The sequence below is a fragment of the Myotis yumanensis genome, unplaced genomic scaffold (genome assembly GCF_028538775.1).
Source record: "Myotis yumanensis isolate MYYU_CA2020_CCGP unplaced genomic scaffold, mMyoYum1.0.hap1 SCAF_3, whole genome shotgun sequence".
NCBI lineage: Eukaryota > Metazoa > Chordata > Mammalia > Chiroptera > Vespertilionidae > Myotis > Myotis yumanensis.
This window is the reverse complement of record NW_027223754.1, coordinates 212,943,329-212,970,401: the sequence shown is the minus strand read 5'-3', so window position 1 is coordinate 212,970,401 and position 27,073 is coordinate 212,943,329. Positions and strand designations below refer to the sequence as shown.

At 59.9% G+C, this 27,073-nt stretch overlaps 1 protein-coding gene across 1 annotated transcript in view; it reads right to left on the bottom strand.

The window, feature by feature from the left end:
- Positions 1-4,847: 4,847 nt before the first annotated feature.
- Positions 4,848-27,073, bottom strand: part of FBLN1 (fibulin 1) — a 67,923-nt gene continuing 45,697 nt past the window's right edge. Inside the window, exons 15-17 of the mRNA XM_070411291.1 lie at positions 21,242-21,384; positions 19,022-19,153; positions 4,848-5,575 (exon numbers count right to left, since the gene is read on the bottom strand). Coding sequence (XP_070267392.1) covers positions 5,436-5,575; positions 19,022-19,153; positions 21,242-21,384 — 415 coding nt within the window. The 3' untranslated portion in view covers positions 4,848-5,435. The remainder of the gene's footprint in view (positions 5,576-19,021; positions 19,154-21,241; positions 21,385-27,073) is intronic.

Here is a 27,073-nt window from a genome sequence, read left to right as displayed (position 1 = left end):
GAAGTCTGGCAAGTGGAAAATGCCCGGAACCCTCACTGGATCAACGACGCAGCAACGGCGCTCTTCTCGTTCACCCCAAACACTGACATCATCGACAGTAAGTTGCCATGGGCACAGGCCAGCGTGGGTTCCCAGGGACCCCCTGCGACTGCATTCTCTGCTGCCATCTGGGCTTGGGGCTGCCAGCTCAGGTTTCCCAGGCAACGGGAGATGCTGCTGGAAGGAAGGGCGGAGGCGCAGGAAAAGCCGTCTCCTGGGGCGCTGCTTGTCTGGGGGCGAGGGGGGGGGGGTACAGTGTGGTGCAGATGCAGCCTGTCATGCTCTGGTCTCTAGAGCAAGAATGAAGCACCTGCTGTGTGCACAGCAGTCACGGGCAGAGAGGAAAGGTGGACCAGGATGGGAATCTGAGTGTGTCTTCCAGCATCTCTCTGACTCTGCCCACAAGAAATGTGGGAGGGGTGCTCGCCTCTTAGGAAGGATCCTGGCAGCTGGCTACTCAACAGTGTGACTGGAATCATGGGCCCGTGAAGGCACAGGAACTGGGCAAGGCGGCCAGGCCTGGGACTCGGCCCGCGAGTGAGGGTCTGGGGCAGAAAACCCACTGTCAGGGTCAGGGTTGGGGGGTGCTGCTACCAATACAGTTGGCTCCGCTAACGGCTTGCCTTTCCCATTATGGACATTGGAACGTGGCCACCCCGCAAAAAGGTCCGTGAGCCAGGTGTTAGACGGCCATCTTGGTTCTGGGACATGTCAATAGCTTCCGGTCCCACCCTCCGGGTGACCCCCTCTTCCTATGCCCAGTTCCATGCCCCCGTGACCCCTGCCATTCCCCTTTCTCAGTGCCACAAGGGGTCCACCTCTCCCCTCTGGCCCCGCCACACACCCCAAAGCCAGGGTTCCAGGGCACTCCAGGTCCATGCAGGGGTGTGTGGGGAGAGAGGGGTGCTGGGGGGGTGGTCCAGGCTTCCCTATGGCTGAGGCTTCTGCACCATACGCTGGGGCCCAGCTCATAGGCAGGTGGGCACAGCTGCCCATAGAGAGACCCCGGGCTTTGTCCCTGAACTTTCTGCAGAGGGAGAGGGAAAGCAAGAGGCCAGAGACGAGGTCTGCAGGCCCTGGTTTCAGCTAACTCCACTGCCCCTTTCACACCACCCGGGCGACCCCTCCACTCGGTTCCCCCAGCAACAGCGGCTGCTCTGCCTGGACGTGGAGAGCAGGGTGGGGAGGGGCCCTGGAGCTCTGTGCCCGACAGAGGAGGCCACAGTTGTGCTCACAGTGGTGGGATGGGGATAAAGAATCAAGTTTGTTTAGGGCCATTTCCCTGCCCCTCGAACCCAAAGCACTGGGTGCAACAGAGCCGGGGCCCATGCAGGGCACACCCGCTCTAGGTAACAGCCTTCTGAGCGACGCTGAGCGATGGCCTGGCCCCCGAAGGTGCAGAGCCCCCGGGCGGGGCTGCAGTGGCTCCCAGGGGCTCAGCTGGGCTCGGGGCTGGGCTCGGGGGCATCAGATCCTGGAGAGATCGCACAGCTACATGGACCATGGCGGGGAGCAAGTGGAGGCTGGCTTTCCAGAAGGGTCTCCAAAGCCCAAAGGGGGAATGGCGAAGCCCCAAGGGACCCCCCTGACTCCCCACCCTCAAGGGGATGAGACATGTTCCCTCCACCACCCGGCAGGGCCTCGGCTCCGGGGAGTGGCCTTGGACTTGACCCAGCAGAGCGGACGGCCGCAGCCAGGGCCCCGGCTCTCAGGCCGAGCTGCTCCTGTGGTCAGACTGGGCGCAGAAGACGCTCCGGGGGCTCCTCTGGGCCAGGCCCGGGCACAGAGGCCAGCCTGGCGATGCCCGGGGGGTGGGTGACAGGCTCCCCGCGCCTAACCACCACCTTCTCCGGCGAGTTACCCACACGCAATTGATTAAGCAATTACCGAGGCGCGTGGGGAACACATCAAGTTGCCAGGAGAGGCGCGGGATGAGCGTCTCCAGCCGCAGGAGGAACATTCCTCTGTTTCGGAGCCCCGCCTGGCCCTGCCCTGCCCTGGCCGGCGGGAAGGCAGCTCCCGGCCATGGGGAGCCCGGCTCAGATGCCCATTTGTCATTTCTAAAACCTAAATCGTAGTTTCAGGGGTATCCGTCACGCAAGGGCTTTGTAGCACTATTACCGCTTCTCCCCGCAAAGTCCACAGTATTTACACAACATGGCAACATGGAATTGGAAGGGGATACGGTGGTCCTTGGGTCAGGTCAAAGGTCAGAGGTCAGGGCTCCTGGTTTTTGCCAACCCCAGTTACGTGCACAGAGGAACCTGGGGAGGGGGACCAGGGCTTCAGGCTGGTGTGGGGCAGAAGTCTGGCCAATCCTGGTTTGGCTAAATATGGAGAAGAGAGGCGGGGGCGAGGGTGGATTTAGGTTAGATCAGAGAAAGAACTTCTTATGCCCGGAGACTCTAGAGCAGTGGTCCCCAACCTTTTCATGGCCACGCCCCACCTAAGCACCTCTACCTCCTAATGCCCCCCCCTCCCTGTGACCTAGAATTCTTATTCTTCAAAAAGTGACTCCTATGCACGTGGAGGAAGCCTGAAAGGCCATTCACTTGGTCTAAACAAGCTTCCAAAGAACATGGCATTCACGAGAGAGAAAAATAAAAGAACGAAAGGACAGCTGAAATGCTGGGGAAGAAGTCACTAAGAAATTGTTTTAAAAAATAACACTATGAAGTGATATGAAAAAATAGCAAATAAAGTTTCAAAACATGATAGAGAACTGAAATACAAAGTCACAGTACATATTTATAGACTGTATATGAGGCCCCTAGAACCATAAGAAACGCACAAAACCCACTGTTAATAACTCATTCTCGAATTGCCCGCCTTAAGAATCAAACTGCCCCCCTGTGGGCGTGTGCCCCACGCTGGGAACCTCTGGTCTAGACTATCTGAGTTCTTGAGAGACCAAGAAGCCCCCAGGACGCCTCAGACCTTCTTCCACTCCCAGCGCCAGGGCCACCCCCGCTGCCACACCGATACCAGTCACTGAGCAGCTGACAGCGGTGTCTGTGAGCGGTGGGTCCGTCTGTCCGGCCGCAGTGTGGGCGGCCATAACAACACCAGGGACTGGGTCCCCGTTTTTACTCATTGTAATTCTTTCAACTTTGCTGTTTGAAAATTTTCATAAAAAAATATTAGGAAGGGAAAAAAATGCAACATGATTTCCAGGGTTTTCCCACCTGAACTGACCTGAGAACCTCAGTGCAGCTCAGAAAAGCTGGCTGACGTCCTTGGTCCTAGCTGGAGGGCAGGGGTTGCCGCTCCATTTTGCAGATGCATAAACTGAGGCCGGGCAGACGGCAGTGACTCACCTGCTAGCGCAGCCACGGCGATGGTCCCACTGGCCTCGCGGACTCCCGAACCAGGCGGGGCCGCAGCTCGGCTCCCTCTCCTCCCCTCGGCTTGGGCACCTGGCAGCTCCCGGGCTCACACCTCCCTTCGCCCCAGACGTGCCCACGCCCCAGCGCCCGCCCTCAGGAAGAGCTGATTGGTCAGCTTAGATCACGTGCCCACCCGAGAGCCAATCCACGGCAGGAGTCTTGGCTCTGTCCACCAATGGCAGCTCCCACCCTAACACCTGCTGAGCATGGGAAGCGTCTGTGTTCCCACCCGCCCCACTGAGGCCTTGGAAGGAAGCTTCCAGAAAACTCCATCTCCAAGGGCCTGGGCCCCAGACGTGCCTCCCAAGCTGCAGGTGGGGCCTCCCCATTCCCTACCCTCAGCCCGAGGCCCCCCACCTCTTCCCTGCAAGACCCCAGTCCGGCATGGCTGGCGTGGAGAGCTGCTCCGATGTGCCCTGGGCCTCCGGTCCCAGGAGCTGGCTCCGGGCTGTCCGGCCGCACTGGTTTCCCCTCCCTCCAGGCCCCAGCAGGCCCTGTGCCCGGCTGGCCCAGGCCTGGCTCTGATGGACGAGGGCCCCACACGAGTGGCCGCAGAAACGTTTCCGAAGGTGGTGAGGGACCACGCTCCATGCAGGCTTCCATGACAACACCAGCCAGAAATCCCAGCGAGGCTGGAGGCGGCCAGTGCCCGGCCAGACTGCTGGGATGGGCCGGGCACAGGAGGAGAGAGGCCCTGGGGGGCGAATGGGACACGGAGCAGGTGGGCTAAGCTCAGGGCCGGATGGGGTGCAGCTTGCGTGGGAACGAAGGGCTGGATGCTGAATCCCTGGGGGTCAGAGTGGGCCTCGGGGGGAGGGTGCTCTCGGTCCAGCGCCCCTGGCTGAGGGTGGTGTTGGGACACCCATACACCCAGCCTGTCCACCTCTCGTCTGGCACAGGGTTTCCGACGGGAATGGGGTTTGGAGTCTGATCAACGGAATTTGAATTCCAGCTTCGTCTCTAAAAAGTTCTGCGACTTTGGGCAGTCGAGTTCCTCCCTCTGAACCCAGCCTGCTCATTTCTGATTGGGCAGGGCCACGCCCACCTCGCTGGGTCGCCAGGAGGAATGAATGAAGGACCACCTGCCAGTGGCCAGGACCTGGGCACGCTGCTGGAGAGAATGGTCATTGCTCCTAGCAGGTCCCCGAGGGGACACTCAGAAGCTTGAGCTCCGGGAGTCCTAGCGGGGATGGACATGGGCATGGACTGTGTGCCTGCGCCACGCTCAGAGGGTGGCCATGGTACCGGAAATGGTGTAGGTGGGAAGCTTTTCCAATACACACACCAGGCCCCGCCCCAGAACCTTGGCAGGCAGGAGGCTCTTGGAGAAGGCCAGCGAGGACCACCCCCCCCCCCCCCCCCCGCAGGCCCTTTGCTAGTGGGAGCCCCCTTTTTGACAGACTCCCATGCACAGGCCATCAGGAGAGTCACAAAGCTGTTTATTTTCCCACCTGTGGTCAGAGAAGAGGATGCAGGGAGCAGAGGAAACCCTGCCGTTCCCCTGTGAACATACCGGGGCCACACACGGAGTTTCTCTGTTGAAACAGAACAGCAGTTTACCTCCCCAGTTCCTGTGAGGCACTGTGCCGCACCTGCTAGTCTACAGCAGCGTGTCCGTGGAATGGGGCACGCTGATTGGCCAAAAAGTACCAAATGTCAGCTTCGATACAATGGAGCAAAAACGGGTCTTTTCTTGGCATTCTGAGTAGTTGCCCCCTGAAAGGTGTCTCTCTTTCCTTGATCCTTAGCCATGCCCAGCCCACAGGGAGAGTAAAGGCAGCAACAGGTAACATTTGCATTAAAAAATAAGCAAGGTTTTCAACCAAACAGTTGAGTAATTGCATTCATTATTTCAACACCAAAACACGCCAGGCGGATGTCAGCCCACCACTACAAACAAATACATAAAATCAGGAAATGTCTGGGTGGCACAAACAGGGGCAGGGCACAGTCGCTGGCAGCAATGAGTTGGCCTGGAGGTGCAGGCTTGGCTGAGCCGTGGACCAGCCCTCAGAACCAGTACTCGGAGACGAAGATGTGGACATTGACGATATTGCGGTGGTTCACCACGCCCCCGACCACGTAGTTCATCTCCAGCTTCAGGACCGCGTGGAACGGGCCCACGATGGGCCGCACCTGGCGCACCACCCCTGGGGGGAGAGAAGGTGTTTTGGAAGTTAGCAGGGGCTGTGGGCACACGGAGGTCTGGGCAAGGACTTTCTCTCGAGGATTTTGAGAACTTGAAGGGGCCTGAGACCTCCTCTCATCCCACTGTGAGCCAGATGCTGAGGCCCCTGCACAGCATCTTCCCCCAAGTGGCCCCCCGGGCTCTGCTTCCACCTCCGGGGACGAGTGACGTGAGCTCAACAGCCTTTCCATCGTGCGCAGTCGGACTGTGAGGCGAGTCAGACGGCTCTGGGGCCACGCCAGCTCCTGCTCTCTCCCAGCCCAGGTTCCTCCTCTCCCCCTCTCCCCAACAGAGGATTTAAGAGCCTAGAAAAGGGCCTGGCATGGGGTAGGTGCCCAGTAGATACCTGCCCCCTCCCTCCTGCCCACTGTGCCCCGTCCGGACCCTCAGGAAGAAACAAAGCAGGAGGGAATCTCTTCCCCGTCATATTGAGGACTCCTGTGGGGCCCTGGATCCCTTATCCAAGCACAGGAGTCCCACCTCCCCATGGGACAGATCCCCAAATCCCTCACTCTCCACGTCTCTGTGGACGGCGACACCTGAGCTCCAGGTGAGCAAGAGGTGGGCGGGGCCATCAGGAGGACAGGTGACAGGGGAGACAGGTGACGGAGGGGAGGCAGGGATCAGGTCCCGGGAAGCAGAACCTGCTGTGACGCTGCTGGGGGTGGCAGGGAGCAGGCAGAGGCCATGACCGGTGCCGCCCCTGCTGGGGCTCAGAGTGCGGGGTGCAGGTGGGAGTGGGAGAAACCCCCAGTGCCTTGCAGACGCGCAGGGGGGCAGGACTGGGTGGCAGGAGTGGATTCCATGACTCTCCCCAAACCTGCGCCTGCTCGGCCAGCCCTGTGTCTCCAGGCCAAGGCCTGCCCGCCCCACCTCACCTGTGCAGGGCGCCCACAGGCGGGAACCCTGTGCCTCTGGACGGTCCTCCCCTCCCCTCCCCACAGTGTCTCCCAAGGTGTGAGCCCAGGCGTGTGGGCACTGTCCCTCCCCAGCCCCAGCAGCTGTGCTCCGTGACAGACAGCCATGGACCCTCTTGGAGCCAACGAGGACCTGGGTAGGCACCGCGCTGCCACGCTGTACACCATCCGGAGGGCAGAGGCGGGAACAGAGGGGAGGGGCGGGGGCAGGAAAGGCTGCCTGGAGGAGGTGCCCTCCCTGCAGAGGGGGCAGCGGAGCGGAGCCCGCAGGCTGGTCCAGTGCTGGGTGCAGCGCAGGTGCCCACAGCTGTGACATTTAGGCGTGAACCATCTCCAAGGCCCCTTTTTCCGTTGCTGATGCTCCAGGTGGGACCTGCCGAGTCACGCGGGGAGGGTGGGACCGCGGGACCATTTCCGTGGCTGGTTTCAAGCTCCCAACGGAGTCACCGCAGGTGGCGGGAGGAGCTCGAGAGAGAGCTGGGAGCTGCGGCTCCCCGGCCACCACAGGCGGAGCCGGACTGCCCACACCCAGCCCCACTGAGCAGCACGGGGGGGCCGGCCCTGGTGCCCGCCAGGCACGCGGCAGAGCTGGGCAGACGCCTGTGGCGCCAGCAGTGGTTCTGGGTTGGGAACACCAAGTTCAAGCTCAGAGGGGAACCTGGGCGCGTGCCCCCTCACTCCCTGGGCTAAGGTTTCTGAGGGAAATGCCCGCAGCCCGGTGGAATTCCAGGCTGTCTGAGCAGACGGGCTCTGGCTCCGATGGAGAGGGCACGGGCTGCTGGGCTGTCAGCCCCTCTCCCCGCCCTGCCCGGCAGCTCCGTCCTGCGTGGGCCCCCACCAGCACCTTCCACTCCCAGCAGAGATGGGGCTCGGCACCGCCCTCACTGTGCAGTGGCCCCTGCTGACTGGGCCTCACCCGTTCTGCCCCCTGGTGGTCAGTGTACATCATAGCTACTGGTTGAACAAACAGTCAAACGGTCGCTTAGGCTTTTATATATAGAGAGAGAGACTAGAGGCCCGGTGCACGAAATTCATGCACTGGGGGGTGGGGTTCCCTCAGCCCAGCCTGCCCCTCTCACAGTCCAGGAGCCCTCAGTGGATGTCCTACTGACGGCCACAGTCTGGCAGCAGAGGCTCGGAGTAGGAGTAGGCGTCCCGTGTGTGTGTGTGTGTGTGTGTGTGTGTGTCCGTGTCCCTGCTGGGGGCCTGCCCCCATCTGCATAGGAGGCATGCAGGAGGCAGCCTATCAGTGATTCTCTCTCATCGTTGATGTTTCTCTCTCTCCCTCTCTCTCTGAAATCAATAAAAATATATAATGTATTTTAATTTTATATAAATGTTTACATGTACTTGTATATTTTGTTTATATAAATTTATATTAATATATAAGATATATAGCATATGTTATATAAGACATAGTATAAATTTATATATAAAATATAAATATCACAATAGAAAATGATTATGTTACTCCCACAGATTTATATAAACATTCCTCGCTCCTGCGGGGGCTGTAATGGTCTCAACAGGCAGACCCACATGCCTCTGGGCAGGGCCGTGTGCCGGCACCGGGCTCAGTGTGGAGGGAAGCGACAGCTGCCCTCGCTGGGCTCATCCGGGGGCAGAGGGAAGACAAAGCCTCGGGCAGGGAGCGCGCCTGGGGACAGGCAGCGCAGTACCAGCCCCTGCCTACGCCCTCCTGGGTCCAGGGGTTCAAGGCAGCAACCTTCAAATCACACACACACACACCATGACCACCGCCTGTCAGGGCCTCCCAGTGTCTACAGGGGACCTGGTTCAGTCCAGCGCAGCCACCACCTGCTCGGCTGCAGAGCGAGCCCGGACCCTGGGTTGACAGATGTCACGAGAAAAATGTGCAGACGAGGTTGTAGTAAATGCCTCACACTAGGGCGCTGCCAAGGGTTAGGGTCTGGGGGTGCAGGCAGTTCTGGGAACAGGGTCAATCCCGGGAGAGACGGCAGAGGAGGCTGAGGAGGTGGTAGAGGGCTGCTCGGGGCCTCACCCCTCAAGGGAACCAGGACCCTGGCCTGCAGCCTTCTAGCCGCTGTGCCCGCCCCGCCTCTGGTTCCAGGCCGGTCTCTTCCAGAACCTCCCAGGTTGGTCTCTCCCAGAACCATCGCCAGCCCTCCTCGTGCAGGAAACAGGAGGGGGGCGAGGGCGGGGGCAGAGCACGCGTGGCCCATCCGGGGCTGTGCACATGTCAGGAATCCCCACCGGGTCCCCACCCACTGACTCCACAGACAGGAGGTGGGCACCTGCCACGCGCCAGGCCCTGGGGACCAGCGGGCGGCCTGTGACCTGGTCCCACCTTGTGTCCCCTGGCGCCTGGCCTCCCTCAGCTGTGACCCCCATCTGCCCACTGAGGGAACCTTCACAGTGGGCTCCTGCTTCAGGGCAGGGTCTGCCCCACGCTCATCTCTGTCCCCGTCCCCGTCCCCAGCCCGGGCGGGCAGGACACACAGGAGAGGCCATGACGGTGGGGGCGGGGCGGGGGGGTGAAGGCAGAGGAAGAAGAAAGAGGAGGGAGGAGGGAGGAGGGAGGAGAAAGGAGGGAGGAGGAAGATGAGAGAAAGGGGAGGAAGGAGAGAGGAAAGACAGGGCATCAGGCGTGGAGCCCCCACTCCAGGCAGGAAGATGGGACTTTGTCCCGAAGGCCCGGGGAGCCACGGCGGCTCTGATGAGGCAGCTTTTCCTGGAATGACCGCTGTAGGGAGAGGGCCTGTCCGCATGCCTGCCTCCCCCCGGCTGCCAGAGCCCCAGGAAAAAGGAAAAAGAAAAAAAGAAAAAGGCCGTGGTGCCGAGTTCAACCGTGTTCATCTTCCAGGCCTCGTCCTGGCATTTCTGCTTCGGGTGTCAGACTCGCTGGGATTCCTCGGCGTGTCTGTGCCTCTGAAGATATAATTAAACCCTTTTTTCCCTTTGAAAAATGCAGGCCCCTCGGGCACTTCACCTCCTTGTCTGTCTCTGCTTGGAAAATTGCAGCTGATGCGCGGGGGACCCGGAGCCTGCACAGGAGTCCCGGGTCCAGTGGGGGATGCCGTCACCTCTGGGGGTCTGTGGCCTGGGTCCTGGGCCCAGAAGCCACCCCCACGCTCCCCGCCCGGGCTGCACGTGGCCGTCCGTCAGGTGCTGAGATCAGCCCCGGGCCCTCTGGGACGAGGGCACTGACCGGAGCCGGGGGTCACAGCAGGGGCTCCTCTGTCGCTCCCTCGCTGACCCCCCGCGTGGCCGGGCACGTCACCGTCCATCTGAAGTTCAGCCTCCAACTGGGAAGTCCCGGATTCTGACTGGGAACGTGCCACGGCGTGGACAGAGGTGTCCGTGTTTTAACAAAGAAGGCGGTGGGCGACTCAAGAGGCCGCGTGCGCCTCCTCCCAGGGAGACCCCCTGAGCTCCTCAGAGGCTCAGATGGGCGTTAGAACAGGCAGAGGTGAGGTGAGGAAGCCACACGTTGGCAGCGTAAAAAGAATTGGAAACCGCCGCCACCTGAGAACCGGTACCAGCCGTTTGTTTTCTGGTTACCACCCCTCTCCCCGCCGTGTAAGGCCAGGGGCCAGCAGCTCTGCCTCTACTGGTCACTCTTGAATTTCTGGATGTGGCACACAGTAGGTCCTAGGTCCTACTATGTACCTGACACATAGGAGTCACTCGACCAGCAGCTGTTGAGTGAATGAATGAACTCAAGATCAAAGCACAAAGCGAAGCTGATAAGGTTGAAACTCATCCCCGGAAAGGACCCCAGCCGAGCGTCACTGGGTTTTCCGGGATCGACGCCCAGAGGGAGAGGCCACGCACGAGAGGCAGCCTGAGGGCGGGCCTCGGTGGCTGCCACGCAGAGTCCCGAGCAGGGAGGAAGGGGGAGTGCGGGCCTGTGGACAAGGCGCTGGAATAGGTGACCCGGGAGCTCCGAGGAGACCCACGTGGTCTCGCCAAACTCCGACAGGAGGGCCAGCCGGGAAGCAGCAAAGCACCGCGCGATCTCGGCCGACGTGCCTTGAGAGAGGGACCCACAGGCTCGGGGTGACCGCACAGACCATGGCGGAGGGAAGCTAGGAACGCGGAGAAAGGCTGCCAGCACTCACAAGGCGCAACCCTCCAGGACGGATGGGCGAGGCAGGGGCACCGCAGGGGGATGGAGGGAAGTCCCTGGGCCTCCTGCGCCCCCTGCCACGGGAGGAGGGGGGCTCTGAGCCGATGGCCGGACCTCGCAGCTGCCGGGCATGGAAGGGCCTGACCCCAGAGCCCGCTCTCCACCCACTGCACCTCCTCCCTCCTCTCGGGGCGGCGTGATGTGGGGAAACTTCCAGAACACACTGCCCTTGGCGGGGTCATAGATAGAGGGCAAGCGCAGCAGGAGGCTGCTGGAGCGACCACATCAGCCACTGGCAGGGAAGGGGCCGTGCGCCCGGCCACAGCAGGCAGGGCAGGCGACCGACGCAGCTTCGGGGCCGCATCCTTAAAACACCAGCTGTCCTGCAGCTTGTCCCGCAGTGCGTCCCGCAGCGCGTCCCGGCAGAACCTTCCCGGCTCTCATTCATTATAAACGTGCTCCCTGCACGCGTCTCCCGAGAGCCCAGCCACACCGGGAGCGGGAGCGAGCGGGAGCCAGGCCAGCGCCCACGGTCCCTTGCGCAGGAGGAGAGAAAGCGTCAGCCTCGCACGAACCCGCCTTCTCCCACGGCACCAGCGGCCGCTCCTTCCCTCCGCTCTCCACCTCGGCTCACAGCTCAGGCCGAGGACCCCAGGCTGGTGGCAGCGTGGGCGTGGGTGCCGAGCGCCAGGGAGGGGGCCTGGGCCTCTGCCCGCCACCAGCCACACGGCCTCCCGGGGGAGGCGGCCTGGGCCGCATCTGAAAGGAGAAGCGCCTGATGCACCTGCTTGATTCTCCCGACGTGACCCAACGGTGCCTGGGTGGCTGCTGGGAGGAGGAGTCCTTTCTCCCCCTTGTTCTCCCCTGCCTGAGCCAGCCCCTCTACCCCCTGCTCCTCCCGCCCCAGGCCCAACCTCATCACCCACTCAGTCCCTCCAGATGCCCCCACGTGGGCAACTCGCACCCCAGTCACCCTCTCCCCCAAACACAGGCCCTCCCGGCCCTGAGAGCTGGGAGCACCCTCTGCGGCCGGGGCTTCCATCCCTGAGGCTGCTGAGTTCCATCGTCAGAGCGTCGGACTCTCCTCTGCTCCACACCCCTCTGCCTCACAGCACGCCTCACGGACTCTGCCTGAAGGCTTATGCCACCCCCCTCCTCGCCAGCCTCCCTCCTCGCCAGCCTCCCTCCTCACCAGCCTCCCTCCTCGCCAGTCTCCCTCCTCACCAGCCTCCCTCCTCACCAGCCTCCCTCCTCACCAGCCTTGCACCCTCACCAGCCTCGCACCCTCGCCCTGCGGCCAGAGTCCCCCTTCTAGAACACAAATCTGATCCTGGGGTCCACGGTGGCTCTGCCTAAAACTCCTCACCGGCCCAGCCCCCAGCTCCCAGCAGGTGAGGTGACAGCAGCAGGAGGGTCACCACCATTGGGCTGGACACAGAGGAAGCAGGGCAACCTGGCGGGGGCCGCACAGGGGCCGCTCTGGGCTCGCTGGAACCCCAGGCTACGCTGAGGTCAGCAGGCGTTTGATCCTGCAGCCTGTGTGCTGGGCCGGGGAGAGAGAGAGGGGCGGGGGTGGGGGGGGGTGGGGGCGGGAAGATAGTGACAGAGCACAAATGAACCCCATGCAGGCTCCTGCCTCTAGGAATTCCATCAGTGGAAGAGAAAGTCAAGCTCAAACTCATGGCCATGACTGCACACCTGCCAGCAGCCGGAGCATTCCTCTGCTCCACCCCAGCGCGGCCGCCAGCCCTCCAGCCCGTCTCCCCGGGGACGGCCTTGTCCGGGCTCCCACACCGGTCGCTGCTGCATCTGATGGCGAACGCCGCGGGCATCTGACTAGACTCCCAGCAGCACGGGCGTGGCTCACTCACACCTGCTCTTCTGGGGTGTCAGGGCTCCGAGCTGGGACTCCTGCCCTCCCCCGCCCCACCTCCCGGGCACCCGGGGGCCGCATGCCTGCTCTCCTCTCCTCGCTGCACGCAGCCCCGGGTGAGCTCACCCGCCCGCGGGCCCTAACGTCCATCCACGTGCTATGCCTCCCAGACCCGCTAGTTCTCCACCGCCTCCCGTGGGTGTCTGACAAGCACTTCAAACTTCGTGTCCAGAGTGAACTTGGGGCCTCCCCAGGCTGCCACGTCACAGCCTTCCCACCCAGCTGACGACAACCCAGGGTCATGCTGGACTCCACGTCCAGCTCGCCAGCAAAACCGGGCGCTTCCTCCCAGGTACAGCCCGAGCCGGCCTGCCGCTCACCCCGCCTGCCGGAGCCCCGGGGCGGACGCCGTCACCCTCCAGCCCGGTCACTGCAACAGCCAGCAGTGCCTCCCTGCTTCTAGCCCAGCACCCAGAGGAGCCTTCATCTCATCTTGAGACGCTCACACGGGTCCCACCTCACTCAGCGGAAAAGCCAGAGGCACTACGGCAGCCTCAAGACCCTGCCTCTGCGCTGGCTGCACTGGCCTCCTCGCTACAATTCCCACACACCAGGCTCGCCCTGCCCCAGGGCCTTTGCACGTGCGTTTCCTCCGTCCCCCAGGGCTTAGACAAATGTCTCCGGCCACCAGACTTAAAGCTGCTCCCGTACCCACCTCTTGCCTTCCCCTCCTCCTCTCCAGCCCCCTAATAGCACTCTCCACCCGAAGACCGTGCATATATTAGACTTGTTTCCTGTCTGCCCCTACCCTCGGGAATAAAGCGTGCATGAGGCGGAGGCCCATGTCTGTCTGTCTGGTCCTAGAGCAGGGCCTGTCCCCACAGGACATACACCGTTTGCTGGAGGAGTGAGTGTGGAGAGAGGGGTCCATGGGTGCAGGGGAAGGAGGGGCACACTCAGCCGGTGGAGCGCGTGTGGAAGGGGCTGGTAGCTGACCTGGGCTTTGAGGGGTGGCTAGGAGTTTACCAAGAGGAGGAGGAGGAGGTGAATGTCATGGCTCGAGGTCAGAAGAGACAGGCCCTGGGCTCTGAGTGAATGCTGATCAGGCCACTGCGGGTCCAGCTTGGGCCGGGGGTGGGGGCTGCCCGGCAGGAGCACGGGGGCTCCAGTTCTGCTCCCCGGGGCCTGGGTGCCTCACTCGGGGGCTCCGGAGCGGGGCGTTCCCCACCAAGTCCCCTGAGAGTCCAGTCCAAATGGGGGGGCTGCCTGGGGTGTTATCAGAGGTGAGCTTGGGGTGAGCCCTGAGGATTCCTGCGTCTGTGAAATTGGGGGGCAGGAGCCGTCTTCACGGGGTTCTGGAAGGACAACAGCTGCCCTTTCTGGGTGGTTGGCGCCCGGCATGGCGTGGACCTGCCACCTCCAACCCCACCCCTGCTCCATGGGCCCCACAGGGAGCATGAGGTGTCTGTCCTCCCCTCACCCCCTGAAACCCCGCGTGCCCCCCCCACCCCCCCGGACACCGCCAGCCTCCAGGTGAAGTCGGCCTCGGCCCATCCTGGGCCTGGAGGCAACCGGCTGTCACCTGGGAAACCGCTTGGCCGCTGGCCAGGGTGCGCCCAGCGCGGGGGCCGTGCCTCCCAGGGGAGAGAGAGCCCCTCATCCCCGGGATTTGCCGTGAAAGCCGGGACATGGGCCATCACTCATCGCCCGGCAGGGACGGCCGAGCTGTTGTCTTTAGGTGGAATTTCTGAATCTCGTGCGTCATGTGTGCTGATCCCAGGCCAAGCTCTTCGAAGCAGACGCAGGACGGGGTCAGCCGCACAGGTTAACCCCTTAGGAGGTAATGACTTTAAAGAGCTGGTCTGGGCCCTGCTCGCTGCGACGCCTGGCGGTGACCTGACGTCGGTGTCTGGGCAAACCCTTGGCGTTGCCAGAGGCCCGGCGTGGGGTGGGGGTGGGGCAGCTGGGCTGACCCCTCACTCACAGGCGCTCGTCCTGGGCCTCTATGCACGTGAGCGGGTTGCGGGCCGCACACAGACGAGGCTGCGAATGTACCCCCTGGTTTTCACTGCCCAGCGTCCTCAGCTACACACAGCGGCCCTGCCACTCTTCCATCCCCGTCCCTTCTCTCTCTCTGACACAGGGAGGGGCCTTCCCTGAAAACCAGGCCGTTCCTCTGCGGGCCTCAGGGCCCTGGGGAAGCCAGTAGGAGCTTTTCAGCAGGATCTGGGCTCGGGCACACACCTGCTCCCCGGCACCAGCAAGGGCTTGGCCTGGAGCACGAACCGGATGTGCTTGTGGACGGAGCGAGATAACTCAAGGCTATGGGACCTGGGAGGCGAGGCCTCCACCCCCTGCTTCTAGCGGGGCAACGCGCCAGCCCAGGCCACAGGCCGTGCCTGCTGGGTAGCCAGCCCTCAGGTAGCCGGAGCCACTTTGGGGCGAACGGTCCTGGCTCGCACCCTGTGCCTCCCTCTGGCCTGTTGTCCCTCGGGGGCTCCAGCTCCCACTAGCTCTCCGGCTCCCAACAGCGTTCTCACAGTGGCTCATCTGTCCCCCTAACAGCCCACCGGCTATGTTACAATACGCACTCCCTCCGGTCGTCATAGCCCAGCACGTGTTGCTGAAAAGAAAAACTGAGGCTCAGAGAGGTTGTGTGGCCTCCCTGAGGTCACACAGCGAGAAACAGAATCAACATCCAAGCCCAGAAGGTTTCGCTCCAAGTTCCGTGCTTGGGCTTCGGCCACAGGCTCCGTCCTGTTTCCCCCCAAACGGGCCACCCCTGCCACTGAGGGTTTCAAACTGTAAACGCGAAGTGGAGTAACCATCCTTGTGTGCTCACAGGTGAAGGTTAGGATGCGGGTTCAAACTGCAGAAGAGCTTAGCAACCGCTAAGAAGGGCGGGAGGGGACCGATCGAGGGCGCTGCGCTCTGGTCAGATTCAGACGCCCCACATGGTGCTTCAGCACAGACAGGTGGGAAGTGGGAACCTGGGCCATTTTTAGGGAAAAGGTCCAGGTTCCCATCAGGAACGACATCCTGCGCACCTACTGTGCGCCGGGCTCTGCTAGGCGCGTCCACATATCAGTTCACCTAATTACATTCATCGGCGTCTGTAATTAGGACATATCCCTCCCAACCCTCACATAGAGGACCATCTCTGAGGGGAGCCGACATCCACAAGACCCTCCCTCCATTCAGACATTACTGAACACAGCACTGGCGGCCACTGTGCCGGCCAGCGGGGCCTGGCCGGGGCTGAGGACAGGAGCCCTGGGTTTCACAGGGGACCCAGGGGCCCGCGGCAGCCTGGGAGGTGCTGAGATCGGAGTTGGATCTCGCACACCTGCTTGCCAGCGTGGCTCTGACTTGCTGGCTGTGGGACCTCGGTCCGGCCCTTCAGCTTTTTCTCATATTAATGGTGATGCCAGCCACGCGACTGTCCCCGGAGGCCACTCGAGGATCTAACTGCAAGGAGCCTGAGAAGGGCTCTGTGCACAGGGACAGGGGACAAGGACCTGGAACACCCTCTGAGTCTTCCCTGGCCGGTACCAGCTCAACCAGGTGCCATCGCCTCCCTGCAGTCTTCCATGATTTTCCCAGACAGGGGCAGCCCCTGGCTCTGCCCTCTCCTGTCACTCTCTGGGGACTGTCACCCTCCCCTGAGGCAGAGCTGCCTCCTCTCCACCCAGCACTAGCAGATGCCAAGAGGCATTGAGAACAGATCGAACAGACGGAACAGATGAGCAGTTAGCTGGTGAGTCCTGGTGCCCTGCGGGCCCGCCCGCCCCGGACCACTGTGACTCCCCGAGCCGGGCCACAGGGACGAGAGTGGCCGGCGTTAGCTCCCTGCAGCCTCGCTCCACTAGCTGACCCTCACGGGGAGGGACAGGCAATAGAGACGGGGCAGCTCCCAGGAGCAGCTGCTCTGAGACCGTTGCTCCAGGATGATCTACATGAATCTACATTCCTCTGTGTCCCGCAGCGGTAACAGGCGCACCCCGTGCAAGCGGCAAGACGGGCGGGGATCTCCGAGGCCCGAAGCGACACCTCGGGTGCCTCTAACGCTGGCGTCCTCTTTGGCGCTCACACTTGTTTTAACAAAGGCAGCGGCTTCCTGTGACTCAAGCGGAGACTAAACCCAAACTGCCGGCTCCATCAAGAAAGAGCGACTGGCAAACCCAGGACTTTGGCTCAGTTTCCCTTTGGGGCCGGTGGAGCGAAGCAGCTGAATGAGCCGCTGAAGTTCCAGGGCCGCTCTCACTTGACCATCATTTGCAGGGGCACCTCCCGTGCAGCTGAGTTTGATGAATCTCAACTCGCAGGCGGGCAGCGGCCGAGAGGCACCACCGTGGGAGGCTGCATGCAGCCCCGCTCAGCCCCATGCTGGGGGCCCGTCTTGCTGGGAGGGGTGCGTGCCTGCGGCTGTTGGTCCACGGAGCCCAACGAACCTTCAGGCACTACTCCATGGCGAGGGAGCAGCCCCCGCGGGGAACAGTCCGGCTCGCCCCCCTGCTGCTCACGCTCCACGTGGCTGACATCACAGCACGCGAGTCCTCGGTCTCATGTCACGTCTGCGACGGGAGGGCCTGACGCGCAAGAAGCCAAGTCCACCTTGCTGGGTACCACGCTGGCCGGATCGGGCGGACCGGACCCAACATTAACCGGTGCCTAAAAAGCCGCTTGCACCGAGCACCGAGCTCCTGGGCTCCGGCAGCTTCTGGCAGAGCCGAGCCTCGGCAGACAGAACGTCACCTCCCCAGAGAAAGCGTGGACGGCTGTGCTGAGAGGCAGGTGGTGGGTGGCCGAGACCAGCACCCGCGGGGGCCCAGGGGCCGGTGGCCGATCATCCACGGCCTGCGGCCCTCGCCGCCGGGCCCCGTCAGTCACCCCTTCTCCGAGCACACCCACTGCAGCCGGGCCCGCAGAGCGAGGACGCGCTGGGGAGGGAGGCTTTGTCAGGCCGAGAACCTGGGGCGCTAAGGGCGTCTTCGCACGGCTGGACCGCATCCTTCACTGCTGGCTGACAGCTGCCTCGGGAGGAATGCGGGCGGCCGGGGCCGGGGTGCCACAGGCAGCAGGCCCGGCCCCGCTCAGAGCCGCCCGAGCCCCACCAGGACCCGGTTTCCAGGGCTGGCGCGGGTGGCTTCTGTGTGTGCCCTCAGGGCACCCCCCCCTCCCAGCACACACGCAGGCAGCACAGACCCCGACCCTGTTTCCTCCTGCAGGTCCTCACCCCACGTGCCTAAAGGCTCCTCCAGGGTCTCTTCCTTAACAATGGGGGACCCTGAGGCAGGGGCAGCGGCTCCCTCCCGGGCAGCACAGCGATGGCTGCTGACAGGGCACTGTACCCCTCCCCCGGCTCTCCGCGGGCTAATGGGGCATTAATTGTAATTAACTAATTACGCCTGCTGCCAACCGGCGGGGGAGGAGGCTGGGGTGGGGAGCCCCCCATGACTCAGTCGTGTTTACAACTCGAGAGCCCATTTAAGAGCTTGTAAAGTTGCTATAAATGGCCCTTTGGCAACGGGCATAACTGCCAGTTTAAGCACGGTGGGCCGGGCTCCGGGAGCCGGGTCTGAGGTCCAACAGCGCCACCTGGCGGCCATGTCCCAAAGCGCGCTGCCAGGCCGCCACAGGCAGGCTGGTTCTGGTCCAGCCCAGAGAATCCAGGGCCTGGAGACCGCGAAGCCCACGCCCCTGCCCCATCCACAATGGGGAAACTGAGGCCCAGGGGAGGACAAGGCCTAGCCTTTGTCTGCTCAGCTGCTTTGAAAATGTTCAGAGTCTATTCTAAGCCCAACTGACAGCTACGATCGCTATCATGCCCGGAGCTTAAATTCTGTAAAACGGGACAGTTTGGGAGATACTGTGAACCAGGTCCCCAGGCTCACACGGGGACTCACACAGCTTCCCTCTGCACCCGAGACTCCGCCCAGCTGCCACCTCCTGCCGCTGCCGCCACCCTCCCCTGCCGTCCCCTCCCCAGCAGTCCCCCTCCCCTGCCTCCTTCATGCGCCCACAGTCCTGACTCTCCAGGGGGCTCCAGCAGCCCGCCCGCCCCCCATCAGAGGACTGCGCATATGGGGGCTCCGTGATGCACATTCCGACTGACACACAGACATCAGCAAGGCCAGCCAGCTCCGGGCGAGACCACAGCGCAGGCCTGACTCCCCGAGTGACACTCCCTGCACTGCACCCCGAGAATAAACTCATGTCGGCTCACAGGGAGTGGGGGGCTGTGCCGAGCCTGGGACTAGCACTTCACCTGTGATCTGCCTGACATTCGAGGCTGTGAGATGCCCACAGTGAGCCAGGCCCCAGGGGAGCCTTGCCACCTGGGCGCCCTGTGGGTGCGGGACCAGCTGGGGCTGGGGTGCCAGCCGGGCCCTGAGGGACGGGTGGAAGCGGGCTTAGAAAGAGGCCTCAGCGGGCAGCTGGGCTGGTCCAGAAGCTTCCCGCCGGGTGGCACGCAGGCCGGGAGGACCGGACGTCTCGGCCACTCACCCACGGTCATGCCGTCCGCGTAGCGCTTGACGATGTCGAAGGAGTCCCGCAGGTTCCCCTCCGTGATGTCGAAGATGATGTCGGCGTGGTTGGCGGGGTGTGCGGGCATGACGGCGCGGAGGAAGATGATCTCTGTGGAGGGAGCACAGTGTGGGGGGGCCGCCAGGACCGCGGCTCCTCCAATCCACCCTCGGTTCTGAGAGCCACCCCCAGCCACTGAGAGTGGGGCTGGCGCAGCTGTCGCGCCCGCTTCATACCAACCCGACCAAGGCGTGGCCACTCACGGTCACACCAAGCCCACTCACCAGGAACACGTGAGCCCACCACGAGTCACACGCAAGCCCACTCACCAGGAACACACGGACCCACTCACCAGGAAGGCAGGACCCTGAGCAGGGAGCCCCGGAGCCGGACCCCCAGGCCCCGCCCTGAGCCCGGGTCCGGAAGGCAGGTGTGAGCCCGCCTCCTGCCTCCTGGCCCGCGGAACTCGCACATGAAAGCTCTTGCTTTTCTCAAAGCCGGTGCCATAGTATCGGCTCCTATGCCGGCGGGCAGCGAGCCCTCGCTCGGGAACAGGGCCCTGCCCGGAGAAGGCGGGGGGTGCCGAGGGGTCACAGCGCCAGCCCCGCTTCCTACCCGCAGGGAAACCGAGGCCTGGAGAGGTTCCGGGTCTTTCCCCGGGTCAGGGCCAGCACCGAGCAGTAACTGGTCGTCACTCCCGCATCTCCTGAAGCAGGGGGACGGGAAGGGTCAGGAAGGCGAGGGCAGCCTGTCTCCTGCCCATGGTGACGGGTGGGCAGCCACTTCTGGGCGGGCTGGGCAGCTGGGTGGCCTTGTCCATCTCCCAGACCACCGGGCAGAGGCGGGGCCGCTGCCCTGGGCTGGAGCACAGGCCTCCCCGACCGGCTCCGGGCGTCCTCTGTGGGCTCAGTGTCCTCACGTCGGCGGTGCCCTCTACGGGGCCTGTCAGCACCCCAGGCCCAGGTCTGGACTTCCCGGCCCGAGAGGCCAACAGGGTCTCTGCCACAGCCAACTCCCTGCGGAACCGACTTAGACGCGCCCCGGCGAGGCCACAGAGCGGCTGGGCTTGGGGGGATCTGCCTGCCGTCTGGCAGGACCCGGCATTCTGCTCGAGGCAGACGCGTCAGTGACCTTCTCCGACCAAGTCCGCGCCTCCCGGAGATTCCGTGCCTCCTGGAGCAAGCCAGCGGGTCGGGCCGGCCACCTGCTCCTTCAAGCGCCGCGTCCTCGGAAGCCGGTCCTGCCCTCGCCACCCCCACACCAGGCCGACGTGCTGGCCCGCACCCTGGTCGCCTGCGGGCCTCACATGTGGAAACGCAGGGTGTGGTCATGGGGGGGGATGGTCAGAGAGTTCGTCCTCATCCCGGGCCCAGGGATTGGCCCTGAGCCCGACACAGAGGCTCGGCCTCCGCTTGCTGAGTGACAGCTCCTCGGAGGCCGAGAATGGAGGCGGCAGAGGAAGGGGTGGCTGAGACCACGCCAGCGCCGGCATGTGGGTTACACCCCCAAAACCAGGTGTACAGAGCAGGGCCGCATTCGCAGTCTGCTGGGCACTGGGGGCAAGGCCCCTGGCTCCGCCCCAGTGAACGGGTGGGCAGGCCAGGAGCTCCCTGCGGGCAGGGGTGGGCACGGGAGCACTGGCTCCCTGGACCCATCTAGCTGCTCCAGCCCACCTATCCCCCCATCCAGGGTGGGTCCCTAGCAGGCTCCCCCGCTTCAGCTCATGCCTTGCCCAGCCTCCTGCTCCAGCCAGGAAACCAGGCTTAGTTCCTCAGGTGCCCACACTCCCCATTCACCCGCAGGCCTTTCCAGGTTCTGCTCTGCTCGGCACCCTCCTCTCCACTTTCACCAGATTCCCTCCTAGTGACCACTCAGGCCCTAAAATAAAAGTCACCTCCTCCTGGAGGCCCTCCCAGATTCCCCAGCACTTGGCACTGAGTCAACACTTCATCGCTATTTGCTGAGTGACTGTGACCTATACGATGCCCTGACCTGGGAGCTGGAGAGGGCTGGTGTTGGGCCGCCCAGTGCTATGCAGTCTGGGGACAGACAGGAGATGTGGGGGTCGGGGAGAGGGCTACATTACAAACCCCAAACCCACATCCTACCCAGGAGTGGCTGCCTTGCAGAGAGCTTCCCTAGACAATGGCCTCCCTGGGGACTCCCAAGCCAATTCCAGGCATGGGGGTTGCCGCTTACCTTCTGGGTGGGCGAACTCTCGGAAGGTGGGCAGCGAGACGACGGTGTGGGAGACGGTGTGCACCAGGTCCCGCATGCAGCTGATGTCGCTGGGGCGGCAGGACTTGATGCAGCGGACGGTGTCTGTCTTCTCCTGGTGGAGCCTGAGGACAGAGCACGGGAGGCGATGGGAAGGTTGGACCCAGCCCTCACGGAGACGGGGCCTGGGAGGGCGGCAGGCGGCCAGGTGGGGCTGCGGGCCCACAGCCGGCTCCATCAGAGCCTCCACAGCCCGGCTGTTCCCTGAGGATGCCTCGGGCCCCTCCTACACCCTGGACAGGCCCCGAAGGGCAGGGCCAGCCCGTGTCTGTGTATAGCCAGCCAGGCTTTGCTCTCGTGAACTGAGCTCGTTCCTACAACAGCGGACACACACATTCATTCACTCGCGCAGCAAGTCTGTTCTGCGGGCCTGCCGGGGGCCAGGCCGTGGGGCACCAGGGGAGCCCTGCCTCCATGGAGCCCTCAGTCGGGCGGGTCACGGGGTCACAAACCCGGGAGCGGATATAAACCAGCTCGGTGCTCAGCACACAGTCAGTCTACAGTTCACGGGAGGGGAGGAGGGAGGAGAGGCAGTGTGTTACAGGTCTATGCTCCAGGCATCGTGCTAGACATATTTTTAAAATCTTTTTAGTGTAAAGCAAAACACTAACGTAAATGACACACAAAGCAAAGCTATACTTTAATGAGTATTATAAGGCAAACGCCTTAGTCACCACTCAGGCCAGAGAGAGCCTCACCAGCCACCTGAGGCCTTCACGTGCCCCAGGCCACCCCTCCTGCGCCCACAGCAAGCCCGCCCTGACTCCCTGGCGGTCGCCTACCTGGGTTTCATCATAGTTTCTATCACACAAGTGTGCATCTCGAGACACAATAATTTGGACTTGTCTGGCAAAACTTTTTTATGTCTTTTTATTGATTTTTTAGAGAGAAAGGAGGGGAGAGAGAAAGAAACATCAACATGAGAGCAAAACATTGATCAGCTGCCTCCTGCACGCCCCCTACTGGGGACCAAGCCTGCAACCCAGGCGTGTGCTCTGACTGGGAATTGAACTGGCAACCTTTTGGTGCACAGGATGATGCCCAACCAACTGAGCCGCACCAGCCAGGGCACAATGTTTATGTCTTTCAAGTTCTTTTTAATCTACAGGCTTCCTCTCCATCCTCACTTCCCACAATTGATCTGCTAAGGAACAGAAGTGTCTGAGCCGTAGAGCCTCCGACATCTGGCCTCGCCGACTGCGGCCTCGCGGGCTCAGTATGTTCCTCGGGCCCCTGCATTGCCGGCACGCTGGCCGCTGACCCAGGCCCGGGTCAGAGGCAGGCCCAGCCCGTTGGGCCAGATGGTAGTGGGTGGCATCTCTCCCATCAGGGGGCATGTGTTGTCTGGTCGTCTTCCTTTCTGTGACGTCAGCAGCTGTTTGTGCTCAGGGCCAAGACCCACTGATTCACCGGGGATTGGAAAACGCTGATGCGCCGAGTCTGTTGTTTCTTTTGCACGTATTGGCTGGAAGACTTCTGCAATAAACACTTCCCCTCACATGCGAGCTGGTTCCCAGGGAGTGTGGTTCACAGAGCAAGATCTGGGCCTCATTCTTCCCCACTGTTTACCAGTTTCCAGGGTCATGAGCCAGCTCGCTATCATCATCCAGGTGTTAACCACGGGTGATTTAAATATCGGTGTGAAATCAAGGACTTCAACTATCTGATGAATTCCAACCCATTGCAATTATTATCTTTTGTTGGAGCTCAAGTGCTCTCGTCTTAGGCCAGAGGGAAATCAGGTTGGTCCCAGGAGAACTGGAGACGCTGCTCTGACAAGGTGGTCCAGCTCAGCTTGTGGCTTTATTGCCCCAGCGATTTCTCCAAGACGTCTCGGGTTTGGTTTTTAATTCTGTTTCTATTTTTTTAGTGGAAATGGTATCTCAAAATCACAATCCAGATACCAGGGATACTCAATGCCACTGCGCTGCTCAGTTTCTAGGCCTCTACACTGGACATTAAAAAAAAAGATTTTTTTATTGGTTTTTAGAGAGAAGAAGAGAGAAACATCGATCAGCTGCCTCCTGCATGCCCCCTGCTAGGGATGGAGCCTACAACCGGGCATGTGCCCTGACCGGGAATCGAACTGGTCAACTTTTGGCGCACGGGAAGATGCACAACCAACTGAGCCACACTAGCCAGGGCTGCAGTGAACATTTTAGAAGATAAAATACATCATGAGTTTCATACTGACCACGTCTGAGTCAAAAACAAGGCCCACACAGTTACTTTCCTTAATCTGGACTCTTTTACAAAGGAATCTCCTCTCTTCCATATCAGAATCCTGGTCCTTAAGAACACAGGCGATGAATGTCCTAAAATTATTTATTTAGTTTATCCCACACAGTAGTCTCAGAACAATAGTAAAATTACCATCAATAATTACCTAAAAAGCATATTTGGGGAATATGTTCTCTCCGTTCTACCTACTAATTTTAAATAGATGTGCTGTATCTACATTGTCTGAGCACTTAGCAATTCTACTGTACTTTTTTTTGTAACGCTCATCTAGTTGCAGTTCTATGAGTAACTGTTTTAATGCTTACATGTTGATAATAGTTTGTACTCTCTGTACACAAAACAGTTTTGTTGGATATAAGGTCCTAGTCTTCTATTTTCTTGAGCATTCTTATTATTCATATTTTCCTGGCAAAAGTCTTGCTGTGAAAAAGTCTGATGAGAATATAATTTTTCCCTTAAAAGTTACTTGCTGGTTTTGCCTCAATGCCCATAGTTTGCTTTCTCTTTTCTTTGAAGTCCAATGATTTTATTAGACTATGTTATTTTTAGTGCTGGTCCTGATTTTATTACTTTTACTAAGCTATTTTATCTCCCCCACACTCAATGCAAAGAAAGAAAACATGAAAAAATATGTCCTCATTATTATTCACAATAAAAAGGACCTGCTTCGTTCTGCAGGCCCGGCTGTGCTGTGAAAGAGGAGCACTTCATGGCTCAAGTGGAACCAAGTACCATTGAGTTTGCAGACTTGGTAACTGGACTAACTCCACAGGAACTGTGATAAACGGAACCATTTCTGTGGTACCCCAGATCTCAGTAAATAAAACCTACACAAGAAAAGATAGCCCTGGCTGGTTTGGCTCAGTGGATAGAGCATTGGCCTGTGGACTGAAGGGTCCCGTATTCGATTCCAGTCAAGGGCACATGCCTGGGCTGTGGGCTCAATCCCCAGTAGGGGGCGTGCAGGAGGCAGCCGGTCAATGATTCTCTCATCATTGATGTTTCTATTTCTCTCTCTCCTTCCCTCTCCCTTCTTCTCTGAAATCAATAAAAATAAAATCACATATATATAGATATATAGATATAGATATAAAGATAAAGATAACAATCAATCTGTCCATAAACTGTACCTAAAGACTCTTTCTTTAGGGTCAGTTAGAAAAGGGGCCCTTTCTTGAGCATAAGGACACACGGATTATTGTGGTCTAAAGATTGCTATCATGTCTGTTATAATGAAGATGAGGTAGACATCAAACCACTGTCAGATTAAGAAACTTCTCTAACTCGTCTCAATTCTTCAACTAGTGGAGCCAGCTCCTCTCCTAGGCGGACAGTCAGTCCTGCATTGGCACTGCCGCTGGCTATGAAACTCACCACCAAAGGCAGACGATTACATTGGCCCACCTGGTCGGTGTTGGAATAGCAGGTGAGACTTTCATTTTTTGAAAGTCCGAGTTTGCTCCTTTGGCCGCCTTAATTACAGGCGCTCCGCCTCATCAGACAGAAGGGCATGAGCCCTTCAACACTTGGTAACTTGTCATACAGGAGTCGCATTAGGCCATCCGCACATGAACCCCTCTCTCTCTCAGGTTCAATATCCAGCCCAGCTTGCTGGGCCGCCTGGTTCTCTGGGCAGCAGGGTTCGTGGCTGCCTCCTGCCACTTCAGGGGCAGCTTCAAAGACCTGGCCTATGTCTTGATGTTGGTTGCTGTGAGTAGGTATGTTTGGGTATGTTGTATTTTTTCAATATGGAATTTCAATTTTTAAAAAATGTTTCTGTAAAGTTTTTTGAGTTATTATTTGTTAGTATTTACTTTCCCCCTTATTTGGGTGAGTTCCTTAGAGATTTCTATTATTGGTATGTTAGATCTTCTTTGCCTGCCTTCAATATCTGTCACTTTCTCTTTAAGCCTTTACATCCCTTTTGTTATGTTTTTTTATTTATAAAACTTTTATTTTCAGCTTCCCTTTCTCTTGAGTATTTGTCTCTGAAATTGCTTTTTGCTTTCATGTTAAATTGGTCTACTGGACTTTGCAGGGGATACCTGTGAACTACTTTGGCATCTCCCACTGCTTTCTCCTGCATGGATGCCAGGTGGGCATGGACTGTATTTGGGGACTCATGGAGACACCTTATCACCTTGTGTAGTTGTAAATGTTTTCTCTGGATTTAAACATTTTCTTATCTGGTTATTGTGTGGTTTTGGGTGGGATCCAGAGAGCTGCAAACACTATGTGCTGTATCTTCCATCTTCCGGAATCTCTTTGCTAGACACTTGGCACATATTATCTCCTTTCCCCTTCCCAGCTCTTTCCTCTTCACCACACTGCCTTCTTCTCTGGTGAATAAAAGATCCTGTTTTGTGCTTGGAAATTACAGAAGGGGCTTGTATCCAGGGCTTCCTGAGACAAGGCCAGTTACAACCTGAGCAGCACTGACTAACCCAGTCAGCCTGCCGGCTTCCAACCTTCGAGGCAGCACGGGCACGGCTCCGGAGCAGACTCAGAGCCAGGCTGCCTGGGCCTGAGTTCCTGCCCCACCTGATACCAGCTGAGGGGCTGTGGGCAAGTGACTTACGAGTAAGCTCTCCACACTTCCGCGTCTTCACTGTGAAGTGGGGACCATAACAGTCCTTTCCTGGCAAGGCTGTTGTGAGGAGCAGTTAAGTGCTTAGAACGGTGGCTGGCCCGCAGGAAGCAGTACATAAGCGTCAGCTGCCATAGTTTTTATCATCATTCTAATAATGACGATCCTGATTATTATTTCCCCTGGGGGGCTCGGTTTAGTAGAATGACTCCGCCAGAAGTGATGGCAGCTCTATATACCAATGACCTTGGATACATCCAACCCTCTGAACCTTCACTCCCTGTTTGTCTCAAGATCCAAATGAACACTGTTCACAATGAGTGAAGAAACCAACATGGATGGCTGCCTACCAGGGACCAGACATGGCCTTGGGAGTTTCATTAATCTCCACAGAAACCCATGGACCGAACCCCTACTCTGTGCTAGGCATCTTGCTAGGAGCGAGGGACAGGGCTCTGAAAGAGACAAACTTGGTCCCTGCCTTCATGAGCTTTCTGGACTGTGGGGAAGACGAACGAGAAACAGGTAAATGGCCACTGCAAACTTTGATCAGCATCACGGAGGAAGAATTACGAGGAAGACTGACAGAAGAAACCCAAGCCCAGGAGTCAAGGAAGGCCTCTCAGAGAAAAGAACACTTAAGCTGAAGGTTAACTAACATTCAGACCAAGGGTGCAAAGCATGTGCAAAGGGCCTGAGGCAGCAAAGAGCTCGTCAGTGTGGCCTGCAGGGAGTGAGCAGGTGGAGAATGAGCTAAGCCTGGAGATGCACCCGAGAACTGAGTCATGCAGGACCTTGACAGGCACATGGGGGACTTGGGTCAGTGGTTCGGCTGGAATCCTGGTGGAGATGGAGGGGCAGGTGGGTCAGAGCCCACATTGGAGGTCTTGTGACAGAATGGCACAGTCAGAGCCATGGAGTCAGCA